Source organism: Ceratina calcarata, unplaced genomic scaffold (assembly GCF_001652005.2).
Source record: "Ceratina calcarata isolate Rehan_Ccalc_2016 unplaced genomic scaffold, ASM165200v1 scaffold131.2, whole genome shotgun sequence".
NCBI classification, from domain to species: domain Eukaryota; kingdom Metazoa; phylum Arthropoda; class Insecta; order Hymenoptera; family Apidae; genus Ceratina; species Ceratina calcarata.
The window spans coordinates 23,911-40,741 of NW_017134152.1; the positions used below are offsets into that span (position 1 = coordinate 23,911).

Sequence of the window (16,831 nt, forward strand, 5' to 3'; positions counted from 1 at the left end):
CTGTAGAATGGATGAAGAAAGACGCAAAAGCATTAGCATTAATTAACCTAAGCGTTTCGCAAAGCCAATTAAACCATATAAAGAAAGTTAATTCATCAAAAGAAGCCTGGGATAAACTTCAAGGGATATTTGAATCCAAAGGGCCGGTTCGAAAAGCCACGTTGTATCGAGAATTATTGCGTATGACTAAGCAACCGGATTCGACCATGACGCAATATGTATGTGAATTCGAACACAAAGCTGAACAGTTGGAAGCAGCAGGAATCAAACTTCCGGACGATTTGTTGTCGATAATGTTATTAGCTTCCTTACCGGCAAAATATGACAATTTTAGTGTCGCCATAGAATCTCGTGACGAGGTGCCAACACTTGAGTATCTTAAAACGAAACTAAAAGAAGAAGAAGCAAGACAGATCGAACGGGATGCCAAAGCAACTGATCGAGAGGAGAATAAAACTGAAGCGTTCGTAACAAAGTATGAACACCACAAAGATAAACAACCGCACGTGAATAATAAGCAACCTAAATCGAATAATACGAAGTATAAGAGTAAATGCTATAATTGCGGCAAATTAGGTCACATAAGCCGATATTGTAAATCAAAAGGAAAACGAAACGACTTTGTAGATTCGAAAATAAAAAGGAATGATTCTGTGGAGGCAATGACAGCAATTGCGTGTAATGCGGAAGTCGCACAACGCGACGTCTGGTACCTTGATAGTGGTGCTACAAGACACATGTGCAGTTCAAGGAATAAATTTCATGTTCTAGAATGTGACGCATCAACCAACGTATACACAGCGGCAGACCAATGCGTCAAATCCAGTGGTGAAAGAAAAATTAAATTGAATGTCAAAGCCAACTTAAAGGACACAAACACAGTAGAGTTAAATGACGTTATTTATGTGCCGAAACTAAGAAACAATTTGCTATCCGTTTCAGCTATTACAGACAAAGGTTATTACGTGAAATTTGCTCCAAACGGTGCGTGTGTAAAACGAGCAAACGGAACTACGGCGATAACAGCAACTAAAAAGGGACAATTATATTTAGTAAACGAAGTAAGAGATCATACTTTATTCACAAGCGATGAAGATGATAATTTGTTAAGATGGCATCAACGGTTTGGGCATTTAAATGTAAATAATTTGAAAAAGCTGAATTCATGCGGGATGGTTACAGGTACGAATTTGCGAACGAATATATTTGCTATAAACTGTGAAGTGTGTCATATGGGGAAGATTTCCCAGCAACCGTACAAACAATCAACGAGTAGGTGCAACGAGAAATTAGGTTTAGTACATTCTGATATCTGCGGCCCTATGACGACTGAATCGCTGGGTCAAGCAAAGTATTTTGCTACGTTTATAGACCATCACACGAGATATACAGAAACAGTAATGTTACGTCACAAGTCTGATATTTTTAATGCGTTTAAAAATTACAAGCGTCGAGTAGAAAAGGAAACTGGTTGTCAGATCAAACGATTACGCACTGACAACGCAAAGGAATATTTGTCCAAAGAATTTACTAAGTTCCTAGAGGAAGAAGGTATAAGTCATCAATTAACCGTGGAATATACGCCACAACAGAACGGCGTAGCTGAGCGCGTGAACCGGACCATAGTAGAGATGGCAAGATGTATTTTATTGCAAGCAAATCTCCCGGAAACATTGTGGGGCGAAGTTGTGAATGCGGCAACGTACATAAGAAATCGATGTCCAACAAAGATATTGGACAATTGTACACCCTTGGAAGCTTGGTCCGACAAAAAGCCATACGTGGGATTCCTCAGAATTATAGGAAGTAAGGTGATAGCACTTAATAAAAGACATAAGCGCGGGAAATTTGAACCAAAAGGTGATGTATATATATTAGTCGGTTATGATAACGCGTCAAAAGCATATAGACTATGGAAGCCTCGCACCAAGACAGTAATTAAGGCGCGAGACGTAAAATTCATGGAAAGTACGGAATCGGATGAAAAACCAACGGATGACTGTCTTATTCTTCCACTAGATTTCTGTAAAGCGCACGAAAAACAAACCAAAGAAACGACCAGCGACGAAGAAGAAATTTATTGCGAAGAAGACGATGCAGAAACAATAAGCGAAACCCCGAAAACTGAATATCAAACTGCAAAGCGTGGACGTGGAAGGCCGAGGATTCAGAGAACAGGTAATAAAGGAAGACCAAAGAAATTATATAATATAATTGCAGGCACGTCTAAAGATCCTGTAGATGTGAATGAGGCAATGAATCGAGAAGACTCGGATGACTGACTAGAAGCAATGAATGTAGAATACGACACGCTAATGAGGAACAATACATGGGCATTGGTACCGAGACCAAAGAATAAAAATGTTCTCACAAATAGATGGGTATTTAAGACGAAAAGCTAAGTGGATGGTTCCATACTATATAAAGCTAGACTTGTAGCACGTGGTCATACCCAACGAAAAGGGATAGACTATGAAGAAGTATTTGCCCCAGTAGCTCGCTATGAAATTATAAGGACACTTTTAGCTATGGCAGTCAATAATGAAATGCACGTTCATCACATGGATGTAGTATCAGCATACGTTCAAGGCGAACTGGTTGACGAAACGTATGTGGAACAGTCAGAACCATTTGTAAAACTTGGCGACGAGAACAAGGTATGTAAGTTGTTAAAGCCGTTATATGGTTTCAAACAATCGGGTCGTGAATGGTACAGAAAATTAAAGAAAAGTGTAATAGCACAAGGTGCACGATGTACAGAAGCTGATCCATGCGTGTATGTATACGGAAATGAGGGAAACCGTGTGATTATGGTTATATATGTTGACGACATACTTTTAGCATCAAAAAGCATTAAAGAATTAGATAAAGTGAAATTGTCACTAAAACAAGAATTTGAAATGACGGACATGGGACCAGTTAAAAATATTCTCGGTATAAACATTAAAAGAGATAGACATACAGGTGCCATCACTCTGTCTCAAGAAAAATATATTGAAGAGTTGATAAAGAAATTTAATATGCAAGAAGCAAAGGGGGTATCGACTCCGATAGAGTCGAATACAAAAATTTCTAAGGAAATGAGTNAAGCTCAATTAATAATTAAAGTGTTGTTATTCTATGCACACCTCCACAAGACGCTAAACAAATTCTGTCATGTGAAAACATGTTAAATATATTGTTTCACGTCATGACTCCGTCATTAATGCATTTGTAAAAGAAAATCAAAGTAAACATTTCATTATTCAGTAGCAACTTACGTATCCTAATTCGAATACGAAAACTAAGAATTTGAAAAGTGGTGATTGTATTTTAAATAAAAGAAAATGTAGTTCAATAAAAGTGAGAAAAAAGATATTTACGACTCTTTTCTGTCAGGAATGCAAGTGCCATTCTAAGAATGTACTGGGAAAAATGTTCAAGCGGTTCCTTAAAAATCAGTTTAGCAATAAAGTCATCGCGACAAACGCATCAATCAGTTAGTCAACTAATCCGTTCCCCAGATTTGAGTTTTCTGACTTTTTCTGTGGAGTTGTTTAAAAGATAGAATTTATTCAAATCCTATAAATGCACTGGAGGATCTGAGAAAAAGGATTATACTGGTAGATGTAGAAATAACTACAGATAATTTAAACACAGTTATGAAAAAAATTAAAAAAACATTATTAGAAGTACAATGTGATGGAGGAGCGTTTGAGCATCTTTTTTCGAAAACACCTCGACAAATAATAATTCTTTTGCATGGTATAAAAATCATTTTTAAAGGTAGGATTGACAGAGAAATTGACGTGTGCAATGAAAGATATACAATATTCGTACATTTGAACTTAAAGAAATGATGCAATTGTTAATTGCACATGCACTGTGGCACTTCCACAACATTTAAGGGCCTACAAATGTAATGCCCTTCGAGTCATTTATCTTTCCGTTTTTTTTGTAAATACATTAACAACGGTATTATGACTTGAAAAAATTGCATGGACCATCATGTATGTAGAGATTACGTACTCTCTGCAATTACCGATTCTTTTTAATTTTTGTATAAATAAAATAACAAATATTTATTTAAAGATTATAATACACAAAGTGCCATCTGTACTAACGTCATGTTCACTGTACAATCTAAACATCAATGTAGTTATTTCTCTAGTATTTTTCTTTTATCTTTGTATCAGGCTGTATTAAATATTATAGAATTTACTAAATTGAAAATAAATCATCCCTGTCATTCGAATTTCATCTTCAATTCATTGAACTACAGGAAAATAAGATTCAATGACAGAATGATCTGAAGTTTAACAAGATTGGAATATTTCATACGTAACACTACGCATAATTTTAATTATTCTAAAATTCACGCAATAATAAACCGAGTCATAACTTTGTTTCATTAATCGTTATTGCAGATCTCGTCTCGATTATTAACCACGGTGTTATACATCCCATTCACTTTTGTCACAGTATAATTATATCGTGCAATAAACTTCTACTATCGCTGGCGCAATCTTTATTGTCGTAAATGACTAATTAAACCCGGAAAATTATTCCGGGTGGAAACGTCAGTTTAAACAAAGAAATATTGCTCGACAAAGAAATGACGGTGTAACGAATTAGCGGCGACTCGTTCCCATTTTCCACCTCAACCGTTTTTTCATTCGCCCTTCTTTTATTAAACGTGAGACGAGTTTTGTCTGGTTTGCGTAGCAGACAGCAAAATGTTGCGGATAATTCATACCTTTTATGCAACAGTTACGAATGGGTGGGACAACAATCCCAGATCCTTGTTACTTCCACTAGATATAACAGAGTGGTACACTCGAAGTTAGACTAGACTTAGTCATTTGTTTAATGCTTATTGCAAGCATTTGATATTTATCCCAGTCAGGAAATGACATAACTTAATCAAGTTGGGCATTATTCGAATAACACAATGAGTCAACATGCCACTTTTATTATGAACCCTTCGACTTGTTAATTTTAGTTAGCATTTAGTAAATTTGAAGAGTATTAAAAATTATATTATGTTCAATAATCACGTGGGATTGCTGTTGAAGCCACAGTCGCTCGACATTGCCATCGAGTTTCTCCGAACACTTTTGCTCGTCACTTCGATTCCATTGATCTTAGTTCCCAATAAAGTGGATACACGAGTAAGAAACTTCCTAAGCCTGTCGACGTTGGAGAAATTTTACCCCAACGATGTAAAGTGATCCAAACCAAGACTAAGATATAGTGAAGTAATAAAATGAGTCAAACTATTACCGAAAGAAATTCAAATAATATCAAATAACTACCATGTGAAAGTAACAATCATTCATGAATTTGATGAAAAGAAACTTCCTATGCATTTACCATAAGACAGTGTCATAATAATTGATCTGGCATATTTCTGTACTTTATTAAACTAAAAATCATTTTCTAAGATTTTATAATGTTGAGGAATTCTAATTGTAAAAGAATCCTGGTCCCAAACATTAATGACCTGGCCCTGTCGTCGCGAACCACCACATAATACAAAATATACATATTTGTATGCTTATGTATAAGACAACTTATTAATTGCGCATCTGTTCACACATGTGACAGATTCTGCCAATCACGAAACCTCATTTTCAGTGATTTCGGAAGTAATGATGGCCGTTCGTTACACATTCATTCGTTTTCAAGCATCCGACCAATCAATTCGCATTTTCCTACCGAGAAGAAATCCAAAGGTCAGCAGTCATCATTCGAACTAGTTCGATTAATATTATGATCTGAAATGAATCCTCCAAAACCTTAGGTTTCAAATATCCGAATCGACTAAAGAATAACGAATGCAAACTAGTATTCTGTGCAGCCATATTGTATAAGAATCACGATAATGAACTTATGTTCATAGATTAATAAACTAACGTAGTTTTCCGACTAAAAGAATTGTGTCTGGCTCTCGACTCTTACGTTTCAATCTTCGAGTCTTCGTCAAGGCTGTTTCAGCCACCGGGTTTACCCGTTCTACAGTAAAATTAACAAATGAAGAATAATCTCAGATATTAATGCCTGCATCCAGAAATAAACATTGCATAACATATGTATGCCTATTTATAAAAAGAGAAACAAGTTTATAAATTATTTATAGAAGGAGAGAATTATTCAAGTTAACCGATTACATGCCGATAGAGTGTTATGCATTGTCGATGAGGTGATCGTGAGTTATCGGATTTTCGGGCAGCAACGTGCGGCAGGAAGTTGAGAAGCGTGCCAGCGAGAGCCAACTCAAGCGGTTAATTCACTCTTGCACTTTGAAACTAGATGATTCATAGATTGGTCCTCTGAATTGTACACTAATATCATTACCGATGGGTTCTATGGTTTGTTAGTTTACGCCTGTGATGCTTCTTGATGATCGGACATCGACAGGTCCGTATGATTTCTTCTAAAACTTCAGAGTCCGAACAAGAAGTTGAATCACCGTTTGATTTTCATGTTACATATTTTATTGTCTCTATAATGAAGAGTGTTAAATGCACATTCGTTACATTTTATGCGAGTCACTACTTTCCATAATCCTAATATTTTATTATGTCCGTCATTTAAGTTAAGTCTAACGCAATTTTTATACAATTTGTGCAAGTGATGGAACTATAAATAAACGTGTACGTGTTCCTATCATCTCAAGAAAAATTGTATCTCGCTTCTAAACTTGTGATCAAATTAAGTAGCAAAGCGAAACACATTGAAGGGAGTTCTGTTTCGAATGGTATCGGACTCACAATCAGTATCTTCAAAGTTCCTTTTGAAACAAGAGCCTCCGTCGACAATCGCGCGTCCTGTACACAACGAACTCGATTCTATCGAGTCGCAATAGACTTCTCGCGTGGCTTGTTACGGATGCGTCACACAGCGGGCCTGTGAGCGCGAACACGCAGAATTGTCAACTCGAATAACGTTCCTCCGGCCGAGAACAGTGGCAGCCATAAAAAAACAGTGTCAACGGCACCGGCAAAAGCTCGCTTTTCATCGGCTAGAAATAACGAACGAAAAATCGCTGACACCAGTCTATGACGTTTGCGTGATCCATTACCGTTTGGTACAAAGGTTGCGATTTTTTAGAGTATGCAATTGAATAGATAACAGTGATAATCCTACAAGTCGTAGTCTTTTCCAAGTGACGTTATATTATTACGTTAGTCAAATTAGCTTGTAATTGAAAAACAGAATTAATTAATCAAAAATAGTATTAATCTATTCATATTTTGTTATGTATTAAATTATGGTAGTATGTACTATCTTGCAACAAAACAGATATTGTTTGATGGGAATAGACCCAGGTAAAAAAACATCGGTCCCAGTCGTTTGGGTAATAGGGGATAGAGAAAAAATGTGTTCGTAACCAAGGGTTAAAACGGTCGGAAAGTCCTTGGGCTCGGGTCCAAGACCATTAAAGGATTACTTTATTTTTTGAGGGAATAGAAGAACGGACCGGTCCTACTCCAAACAAAGTTTCGTACAAGGTTATAGCTTATTTTCCCGTTTGGTTTTTTCCACGAACCGTGAAAGTTACCACCACCCCGTCGTACCCACTTAGAGGCTGGGAGGTCCGACCCTTATGGTTGTCAACGGGGGTAAGCCGGAATGGATAGTTCTGTTACGTTCGCGCTCCGAGGACAACGTGTCGAAGTCAAGCGTTTGAAATATTTCTTGAATTTTATAATGTAAAAAGTAGTGTTTGAGTCAGTTGTAAGTGTACGTTTACGATCATCAATGGTGGTTTCATTAAGGTTTGCATGTAAATTTATACAAGTGCAGGTCAGGACCATTCCTTCTGGAATTGTGTCTCCTGGTTGTTCTTAAACACGCGCACAAGCGCCAAATATTCAATACGTGTATGATACGGGTCTTGAACCCCTCATTGTTTGATTAACAGTGAACTGATTAATATGAGTCCATGACTCCTGATTGTTTAATTAACAATTATAATCATCCGGCCGTCTTGACGGAGCGATGTATAAAAATCATCCGGCTGTCTTGATGGAGCGATGTATTATAATCATCCGGCTGTCTTGACGGAGCGATGTATAAAAATCATCCGGCTGTCTTGACGGAGCGATGTATAAAAATCATCCGGCCGTCTGGCCTGATGGAGCGATGTATAGAAAAACATCCGGCCGTCTTGCCAGATGGAGCGATGCATAAAAGTATTGTTTTGTATTGTGGAAATATTGTTTAACAAAATTAACAATTATAGATTGGGTTCGTCCCTTTCAACATCCGGCCGTCTGGCCTGACGGAGCGATGTATAGATCATCCGGCCGTCTTACCAGACGGAGCGATGTATATAAGTATTGTTTTGTAAAAGGTGCCCGATATTCTCATGATTCATATATTTTGCACATCCGGCCGTCTTGCCAGGGCCTCAAGACGGAGCGATGTGTGAAAGTATCGTTTCGTAAATACGTACAAAAGTGCCAGACACTCACATTCGTCATAAATGTTGCATATCTCTAGACATAACCTGGATATTGCTCATTCCTGATAAACGAACGTATAATCATAATATTAGTTTATTCATAATCAGACTCATACCATATATATAATTTTCAATTGTTGTACAAATAAATTCTTATACGAGGTTTTTGGCCGCAAGGTCTTTTTTCCTCGGGGTTTATCCCCAAAAATCAATGTTTATTTACTTGAACAAAATTCAATATTACTTCCTTTCCCATTACCTTTCCTTAGATTCTGATTCATTATTTTCAATTGAGTAATTCTGGCAAGAGCTAAAATTACTACGCTACAGATATAGATATATGTACATACATATAATCGAACTAACTTCGCTTAAAATCTGTAGTGACCAAAATTCTTCTTTAATATACATATAAGGGAGTAGCATTTATTGCGACGCGATAAGGCTTATGACAATGTTACCACTAAACTGACCAAAAATATGTTTTTATTTTTCAGAGAATCAATACAAAATTCGTTTTAATGTATAGTTTGAGGTATACATTTTATCGTAAACCGGGCATTATTTAGTGATCTCATGCTAATATTTAATAATATATACATATATTAGTGTGACAAAGTGACGCAAAATTCGTGTTTACTACACCTTTGGATTTTAAACAATTTTATACCCACAGAAATTTTTCTGAAAAAAAATAAGGGCCAGAGCGCCCTAGACTTCATCTTTAGCTAAACATTGAAAAGGATTTTGTCTTTACTTTTTAAGACATAAAGATGTAGAATTTAATGGCATAAACATGTTTCCTATTATTTTTACTTGATTATCGATAAAGGAAAATGAAAAACGTGAAAAAAAATATATTAGGAAAGTCACGTGACTACTGCGAACCCTTAAATATTAATCAATACGATATGGAATCCCATATTTTGCATTATCTTTGCCTGATTATCGATACAACAGCAAAAAACGTCAAAATTTTACCAATGAACGTAAACAGTCAAGTGACTACCCTAGTCTCTTAAAACAACGTACAAGCTTAAATTGAACAGCGCAGGCTCTGATAGCGAACAGGTATGCACCGAACGGCGAATGGAAATTTTAATGAAGATCAATGCGCGTTACACTTTCGTACGTGATCGTTATCGCCCGCAGGAAACGCTTAGAAAGAGTTAATGAAATGCTTTTCGTGCACGATCGCTTGATTAGGATTTATGTTTGCATAGCGTCGACAATTTCACAGATTCAGGAAAGCTCGATTCGAGGGTATAATACAATTTTGACAAACAACATTCTAATACAGGCCTTGCACTTCCAAATTTAAACATCTGCAAAGAATAATTTTCACAGTGTTTCATTTATTAAAATTTTCCATGAAAATACGCAATATTGTCAACTTTGCTATCTTCTGTAATGAAAAGTGGACAATTTTTACAAGCAGTATTTTAGCACAAGTCGTTCGATGAATTAAATGTAAGAACAGTTTTGTGAAACAATTTTCAAATTGCTTCTGATAGAGTTTCACTTAATTGCATTTTCGTATGGGGAATAATATTGTTTCATCGGATACTTTGCTCCGCTCGCTAACTGCACATCAAGGAAAACGATGATGCAGAATGAAGCGTAGCATGGGAGGAAGGATAGTAAATTTCATGAGTGCATATAATTTACTGCGTAACGCGAGAACTCGTGCATCGTGTTTTTCGAGAAACGTTGCGATTGCTAATAAGCAAAGTTGGCACTCGCAATTCTTCCTACAAAATATTAACTGTACAAAGCGCGTACCACCTTTTTCTAATTGCATCTGGGAGTTTTACTTTTGCTACTCATTTTCCGCACGAAGGAAAAGCGTTAATAAAGAACATTGTGTGAGTGCAAGTTATAGAAACCAGTCTTCACCAGCATAAGCGGATTGATGCAAGTAAGTGTTAAATTAATTAACACGTATAATATTTATACTTTTGATTAAGGAATTACAACCTTGATGCTTTAGAATACGTACTTCATTCTTTTGCTCCAATACTTTCATATAATTTAATATTAGTATAAATAATTTAAATCTCACTGTAATCTTTTATACGCTTTAATGAAACTATTGATACAAGTAACAGAGTCAAGCAACAAGAAAATTATTTGCTGGTTTGGCCGCGATCTCGTTCTGAGTCGGCAAGGAAATCAGTAAATTGATTGCAGCTAGGCAAATGTTGCCCGGTACTATCTTCAGCCGAATGGATTCGGAAGTTTCGGTGGTAGCGGAGCTAGTCCGCAAATATTGCCACTTCCTTGCCAGTCCCGGTGCTTATCCAGGTAGCCGGACTACCGTTTGCACACCATTATTGCTGCGCTGAACATCTTTATGATGCCTTTCTGGTTTAAACTTACAATCCAGTTAACTCTTCCAGTTATAAATATACTATATGAATTTAATGGATTTATAAACAAAATATAAAAATTAAATGAGAGGACACTGAACTGCATATTATTGCGTTTAAAGAAAATTGCAATTTTAAATGTTTTACTTTTGCATAGAAATCCACGGTCTAATTATATCGACGTTAATTGGCGAACAACTTTTGGATTCCGGTTTCTTTTGATTTCTTTTAATTTGCTATTGCTAACTAGAATGAATTCTTGATCTTTCAAACGGTACACTTGCATCCAGTATTTATTAATTAAGATTTCCAATACATTCAAACGAGCTATTGACTAGAACTGGCTTTTTAAAGTTAATGAACGATTGAAACCACGAACAGCTTCTTCGATTATAAAGAAGAGTGGCTTTCGGATCCGAGGATAGGAAGAAAAAATAATTCCGACGGCCACTCGAGCGTAACCGATTTCTCGTATTATCCATTTCCTGAAATTGTTTCGATGGCATCTCTCCCCGGGACAGTATCCCCTCCACGTAATTGTTTCCTTTGTCATTTTAATTTCCTCGCTCTCCTTCGCCTTTATCGGCCGATATTCCGGAACGTTTCGATTTTCTTATAACGAGTTTCTTTTATCAAAGGACAAGCAAAATGGATTGCTCGATCGGTTTTCCCGTACAATTACGCAGCATTTAATATCGCGGCTGTCTCATCTTGGGAAGGAAAGGAAGAGGGACGAGAAACAAGACTGCCGATGCTTGATATATTCTAAATAGCGTTGAAACTTTGTGAAATAAAGGAACCAATAATGTAATAACAGTACAAGAAGAGTAACGAAAAATCATTTTCTGACTTCTTGAATTTAACCTTATGAGGCTAGAGTTACTGTTCTAATATTCAGTTATTTAAAAAAATTATACTCATTATTGAGCTTGTTGAGAAACTAATCTTAAAAACGGAGAATTTTATGCACGAATTGTTTTTTAATGGAGTAACTTTATAATTAAGTTACTTTAACATCGCTCGTAGATTGAGAAAACCTTATTGCTTCTAATCTTCAACATGTCAATTTGATATATTATCATTTATGCATAAACTTGTTAATTTCTGTGCTCATTAAGCTAATTAACGAACTATTAGTTAGAAATGTATCGAATTTGAATTTGTCAGAGCCGTGAAAATTGTTATAAAATTTCTGAACAATGTCACCGAGTTTACTTTACAAACCGCTTAGGGCTAAACGAATTAACGAAGACGTTGCTCGATCTTGTCCTCGGTTCTGCGTCACGTTTACTAACCAGCGTATCCTATCAGATGTTATACATAGAGTACAGAACATTGAGAATTCTGTGGTGCATCGCATTCAATCTGGAGAGAGCATGAATCGTTAAGAGCTCCTTTGAGTTCTGTTTATGTATCCCCACGAAATCACAGCTAAAGGATAGAAGGCACAATGTGTCGACCCATTGAACGTTTCGAGGGGCATCTAAGATTCATGAAACGGCTTAAATGCGCCGCAAACTGCGCCACGAGATACGTTGCGAGTCGTTTATTCGCTAGTGTTTTCTTTAATTGTCAACAAATTCCACCTGCGTTTTAATATTATAAATTTATTTGGGGAACGAGCGGTACAAAATTCAGCCCAATTTACAGAAAATTAAGTGACGATCTCGAAATTGAGAATTACCTACATAGCTTGACCTAATCGTTCGTGAAGTAACTCATGAATTATGTCGTTTTAACACTTTTCATTTTTCAAAGAACCAAATGAGGAGGATATTATTTCATTTTAATTAGAGCTTAATCACAAACACCGTGTTTTCTTAATCATTTGAAGACGAATATTGATATTTCTGAATGAGAAGATTGCATAAATCAGGGATATCTCGCTTGAACATAAGATCAGTTAGGTAGTAAAGTCTGACAGGCGCCTGGCATTCAACTCGGAAACTTTGGAATGAAAACAGTTCTTGAAGACTTTGCCACTCCCGATGGAAATTAAGCATTCTCTCCGTCGCAACGTTTCTATCTCCGCGGGCTTTCATAATGGCGAACACGTACGCCAATAAATTAAACCTTTTTTCAAACGGAACGATATATTTCCCACGTTTACTTTTCTGTGGAATCTGTTTCACTTTTTCAGCTCCACAATCAAGTATTTATCAGTTCTTAACCGCAACAAATGAATCTCTACATGAGATGCACTTTGCTATTGATACTTTGTTTACTTTTATTTATTATTGTATAGTGCATATTTTTGTTTTTTGACATATCTAAATTTTCTATAAACGGATAAAGACCACAATCTACTAACTAGTATTAACTGATCAAACATTTACCAGTTCATATCCTCAAATATTAAAACTATAGATTCAAAACATGAATATATTTTGAAATAATATATGAAAACAGTTAATAAGGTATTTAACCAGTTAACTGTGTCGATTATTTTGCAAAGTGCGCCCCAGTGTGTATCGCGATAATCAAGCGATGACGGATATAGTCGTCAAACACAGAATAAGTGGCGCTGTTGAAATATTGGGTCAAAAAGACGACCTTATTTTAGAAAATGAATGAATTTATTCACGGATATAGCCGTCATAACACGAAATTCTGCCATTCTTCCATGACGGATATAGTCGTCAAACACACTTAACTGGTTAATGCATTGAACAGGCAATCGTCTTGAATCGCTTAACGCGTGATTAAGAGCATTTAAATAATATTAATCGATCAAGCGTTCATTAGCTCATAAACATGAAAATGAAGCTCCGTAGACTCCGTAGATCATATATTGACAAGTTTTCATTGAAAAAATACATAAACACGCTTGACACTATTTAACGCATCGGGCAGGCAATTAGCAGCACGTTACTTCAAAATATGAAGTTTTACGGATCACGTATGAACGTATTTCTTAAGGAAATACACTTGATACGGTATTGAATGTGTCGGACAGACAATCGTTTAACGCGTGATTAAGATAGCAGCATTTAATTAATATTAATGCGTATGAAGGTTCGCGATTGCCCCGTTACGAAAGGCTTTCTCCCTTGCGACTGACACTTAAACAGCGCTTTGTTCGATGATAATGAAAGTGGAGTGGCGAAGACAGCGAGAAGAGAAAAGCCGGTGAAGTGAGAGTACACGAGGCGCAAGAGAACAGTGAGCGCGGAGAGAGAGAAACAGGAATCTCTTCAATGCTTTCGCCGTTTGTTATCCGCTTCAGCCGAATACTGTACACGGGAAATTGCTCGCACAAAGAAGATTTTAATTTTGACCGCGAAAGCGAGTCACGCCGCGTTCGTGGGAAATACTCGAATTGGGTACGGGTCAGGAAAACAATGATATTAAAAGCTTGGAAGTAATACCGGCATTGGGAGCATTATAATGGATCGCGAGCCTTAAAAGCCTGGACCCGCGTCTTCGAGCTTTAGGCCAGATTGCGCGCCACTACCCCTCACCCACCGCGTAAACTAATGGAAATCCCTAAAATTGTTTCTTACTCGCCGAGATTAAACGATTCAACCAGGATTTCAACACCAAATTTGTCAATAACTTTGTGACGTCCTCTACAAATTTTTAAACAAAATCCAGAATTTTGAAAATGGATTATATTAAACCCTTAACTGACATAATAAAATACCCACCTTTTCTAAGATAATAAGAAAGGTACAATTCACAGAGAGTTAGATTGTTGTTGTTGATTAAAAAGGTTTGTTACTATTGTAACTAAGCTGTCATAGTATCATCAGTATAGATGTTTTTCGCATTTTGAAAATCCCTCCTTCGCCATATTGCGATTATGACGCGACGGATTGGAACAATTCGTCCTACCGTTTTTCTAAGCGAAGGAAGCAAGGCGCCCTGCGCAATTAGATCAGTACGCTCGTAGTCACCGTGTAAATAGGAAGCAGCTAGAGCGAGAACGCGTTACTCATCGATTTTTCAGAACACGATTTATTAGAGTTATTCTGCGATCATCTACCACGCTGTGCTATTCAATAACCAAATAAACTTTTACTTTCGCGTTAGAAATTGTTATTTACTTTATTATTATTAATCTGCGAACAAAAGTTATACATTAAATACAGAATACAGAATGAGGTTTAATGCGTCTTAAACGATTCAACCAGGAAATCAACGTTTTTGTCATTAATTTTGTAACGTCTTTTACAAATTCTTTCAAAGATCCAAGATTTTGAATATGGATCACATTTTAGACATATCTCTTTTAAGATGATAAGAAAGACTCAAATTGCGGAGGATTAAATTGTTTTCGTCAGTTCAAAAGGTTTACCACATAATAATGATAATTTCGAATTAAGTTTGATATCTTGGTACATCGGGATGCCATCAAAATTCTCTTATTCTTCTCAAGAAAACGATAATTTTATGTCATGTGCATAATTCTGACACAATGTAATTCCATTGTCTATATTTTTGCCTTTAATACAGTCACGTAACCGGAGAACGCACTGGCTGTTGCTAATGAAGGTTAATGAAAACGCTAATGAGGATACGGGCATTATTTTTCATTAGCCTGACGGTCCAGTATGGTCACATTACATTTCTTTATCATCTTAGCGATCAGTTTTACATATACATGCATTTCCTATCAGTTTCTGATTTCAATATAACAGCCTATGCCTGATGCAATGAAAGTGAAAATCAAAACAGTTTTTTTCTGTATACTACATGTCTTCTTTCAATGTTCATTATAATTATACAACATTATCTATCTAGACATATGTACAATAAATGCCTCATACTCGTATTATTATAATTTCATTTTATTGCCTCGTAAAAAGGAATGCAATGATTTACACTGATTACTCTTTTTATTATTTATAATTACAATGAGTAGAAACAAGCTTTTGACACATACAGGGATACTGAGTTAAGCTCCGAACGATTATCTATCGCACTGATTAAGGAGACATAGCAGGAACGATTAGTGTGCCTCGCGTGTGTCGGTATCAGTATCGCGAGGGACAGAAAACAGAGAGTTTAAACCAGTTCCGTGATCCAAAGTCCGGACGAAGTAATCTCGCCCAATCAAACCCTTGTTCGAATCCGCGGCTTAAACTCGAAATCGGTATCAACCAGTGTTCAATGGGCACCAGGCCAGAATTTAAGCTCGGGATTAAATATCGCGCAATGGCCGTGAAACTGGGCCAGCTTCAGATTAGAATTAACTAATTGTTGCGTAGAGATTGTTGTAATTAGATCCTCGTTTAATTAAAATCGTTCGAGATGATACGATGCTTTCGTCGAGCCGTGTATTACCGTCACAACCTACTTAAGTGATAATCACACGATAAGGAATTCCTATAGTATGTGTAAATAAGTTAGATATGTGACTACAGTATTTACACAATATAAATCATACACCGATATGACTTTACAAACTATACATAATCCATGTATGAATTGAATTCTTATGAACAATAAAGAAATCGTATAATAGTGAGAGCTGTAAGATGGATAGTAGCAGATTTTGGCAAACACGCGAAATATGAAAAGAGACTCACCAATCACGTTGAGGTGCACGATGTGGCTCATGTGCTGAGGCGTGGACACCTGGCACTCGTAGAAACCGCTGTCCCGAATCTGCGGGTACTTGATTTCGAGCGTCCAATCGTCCGTCTGAGCGTTATGAATCGGCCTGAATCGTTGATCGTTCGTGTACGTGTAACGGCCGAGGGTCAGCAGATGCACGTCCCTGTGCCGGACCCAGGAAACCTGCAACGTCATCTGTAAAGTAGAAAAACGTGCTTTCAGTCGATCGAATAACCTTTCACAGTTATTCCATCGTTTGATCGCAAGCAACAGTGGTTCGCAAATAATAATATGCAAACATTTATTATTAGCGAATTCACTGCGACTTTAGTCTTTTTTCAGCACGATTTACACCATCTACCATGATATATATATATACATTTAACAGAAGTGAATATAAGCAAAAATAAATGTACAAAATAATATAAAATATCCATGGTGGAAATACATAAGA

At 36.6% G+C, this 16,831-nt stretch overlaps 1 protein-coding gene across 1 annotated transcript in view; it reads right to left on the reverse strand.

The window, feature by feature from the left end:
• Window positions 1-14,874: 14,874 nt before the first annotated feature.
• LOC108629210 (uncharacterized) overlaps window positions 14,875-16,831 on the reverse strand; it is a 124,623-nt gene continuing 122,666 nt past the window's right edge. The window contains exons 5-6 of the mRNA XM_026817221.1: window positions 16,350-16,572; window positions 14,875-14,879 (exon numbers count right to left, since the gene is read on the reverse strand). Coding sequence (XP_026673022.1) covers window positions 14,875-14,879; window positions 16,350-16,572 — 228 coding nt within the window. The remainder of the gene's footprint in view (window positions 14,880-16,349; window positions 16,573-16,831) is intronic.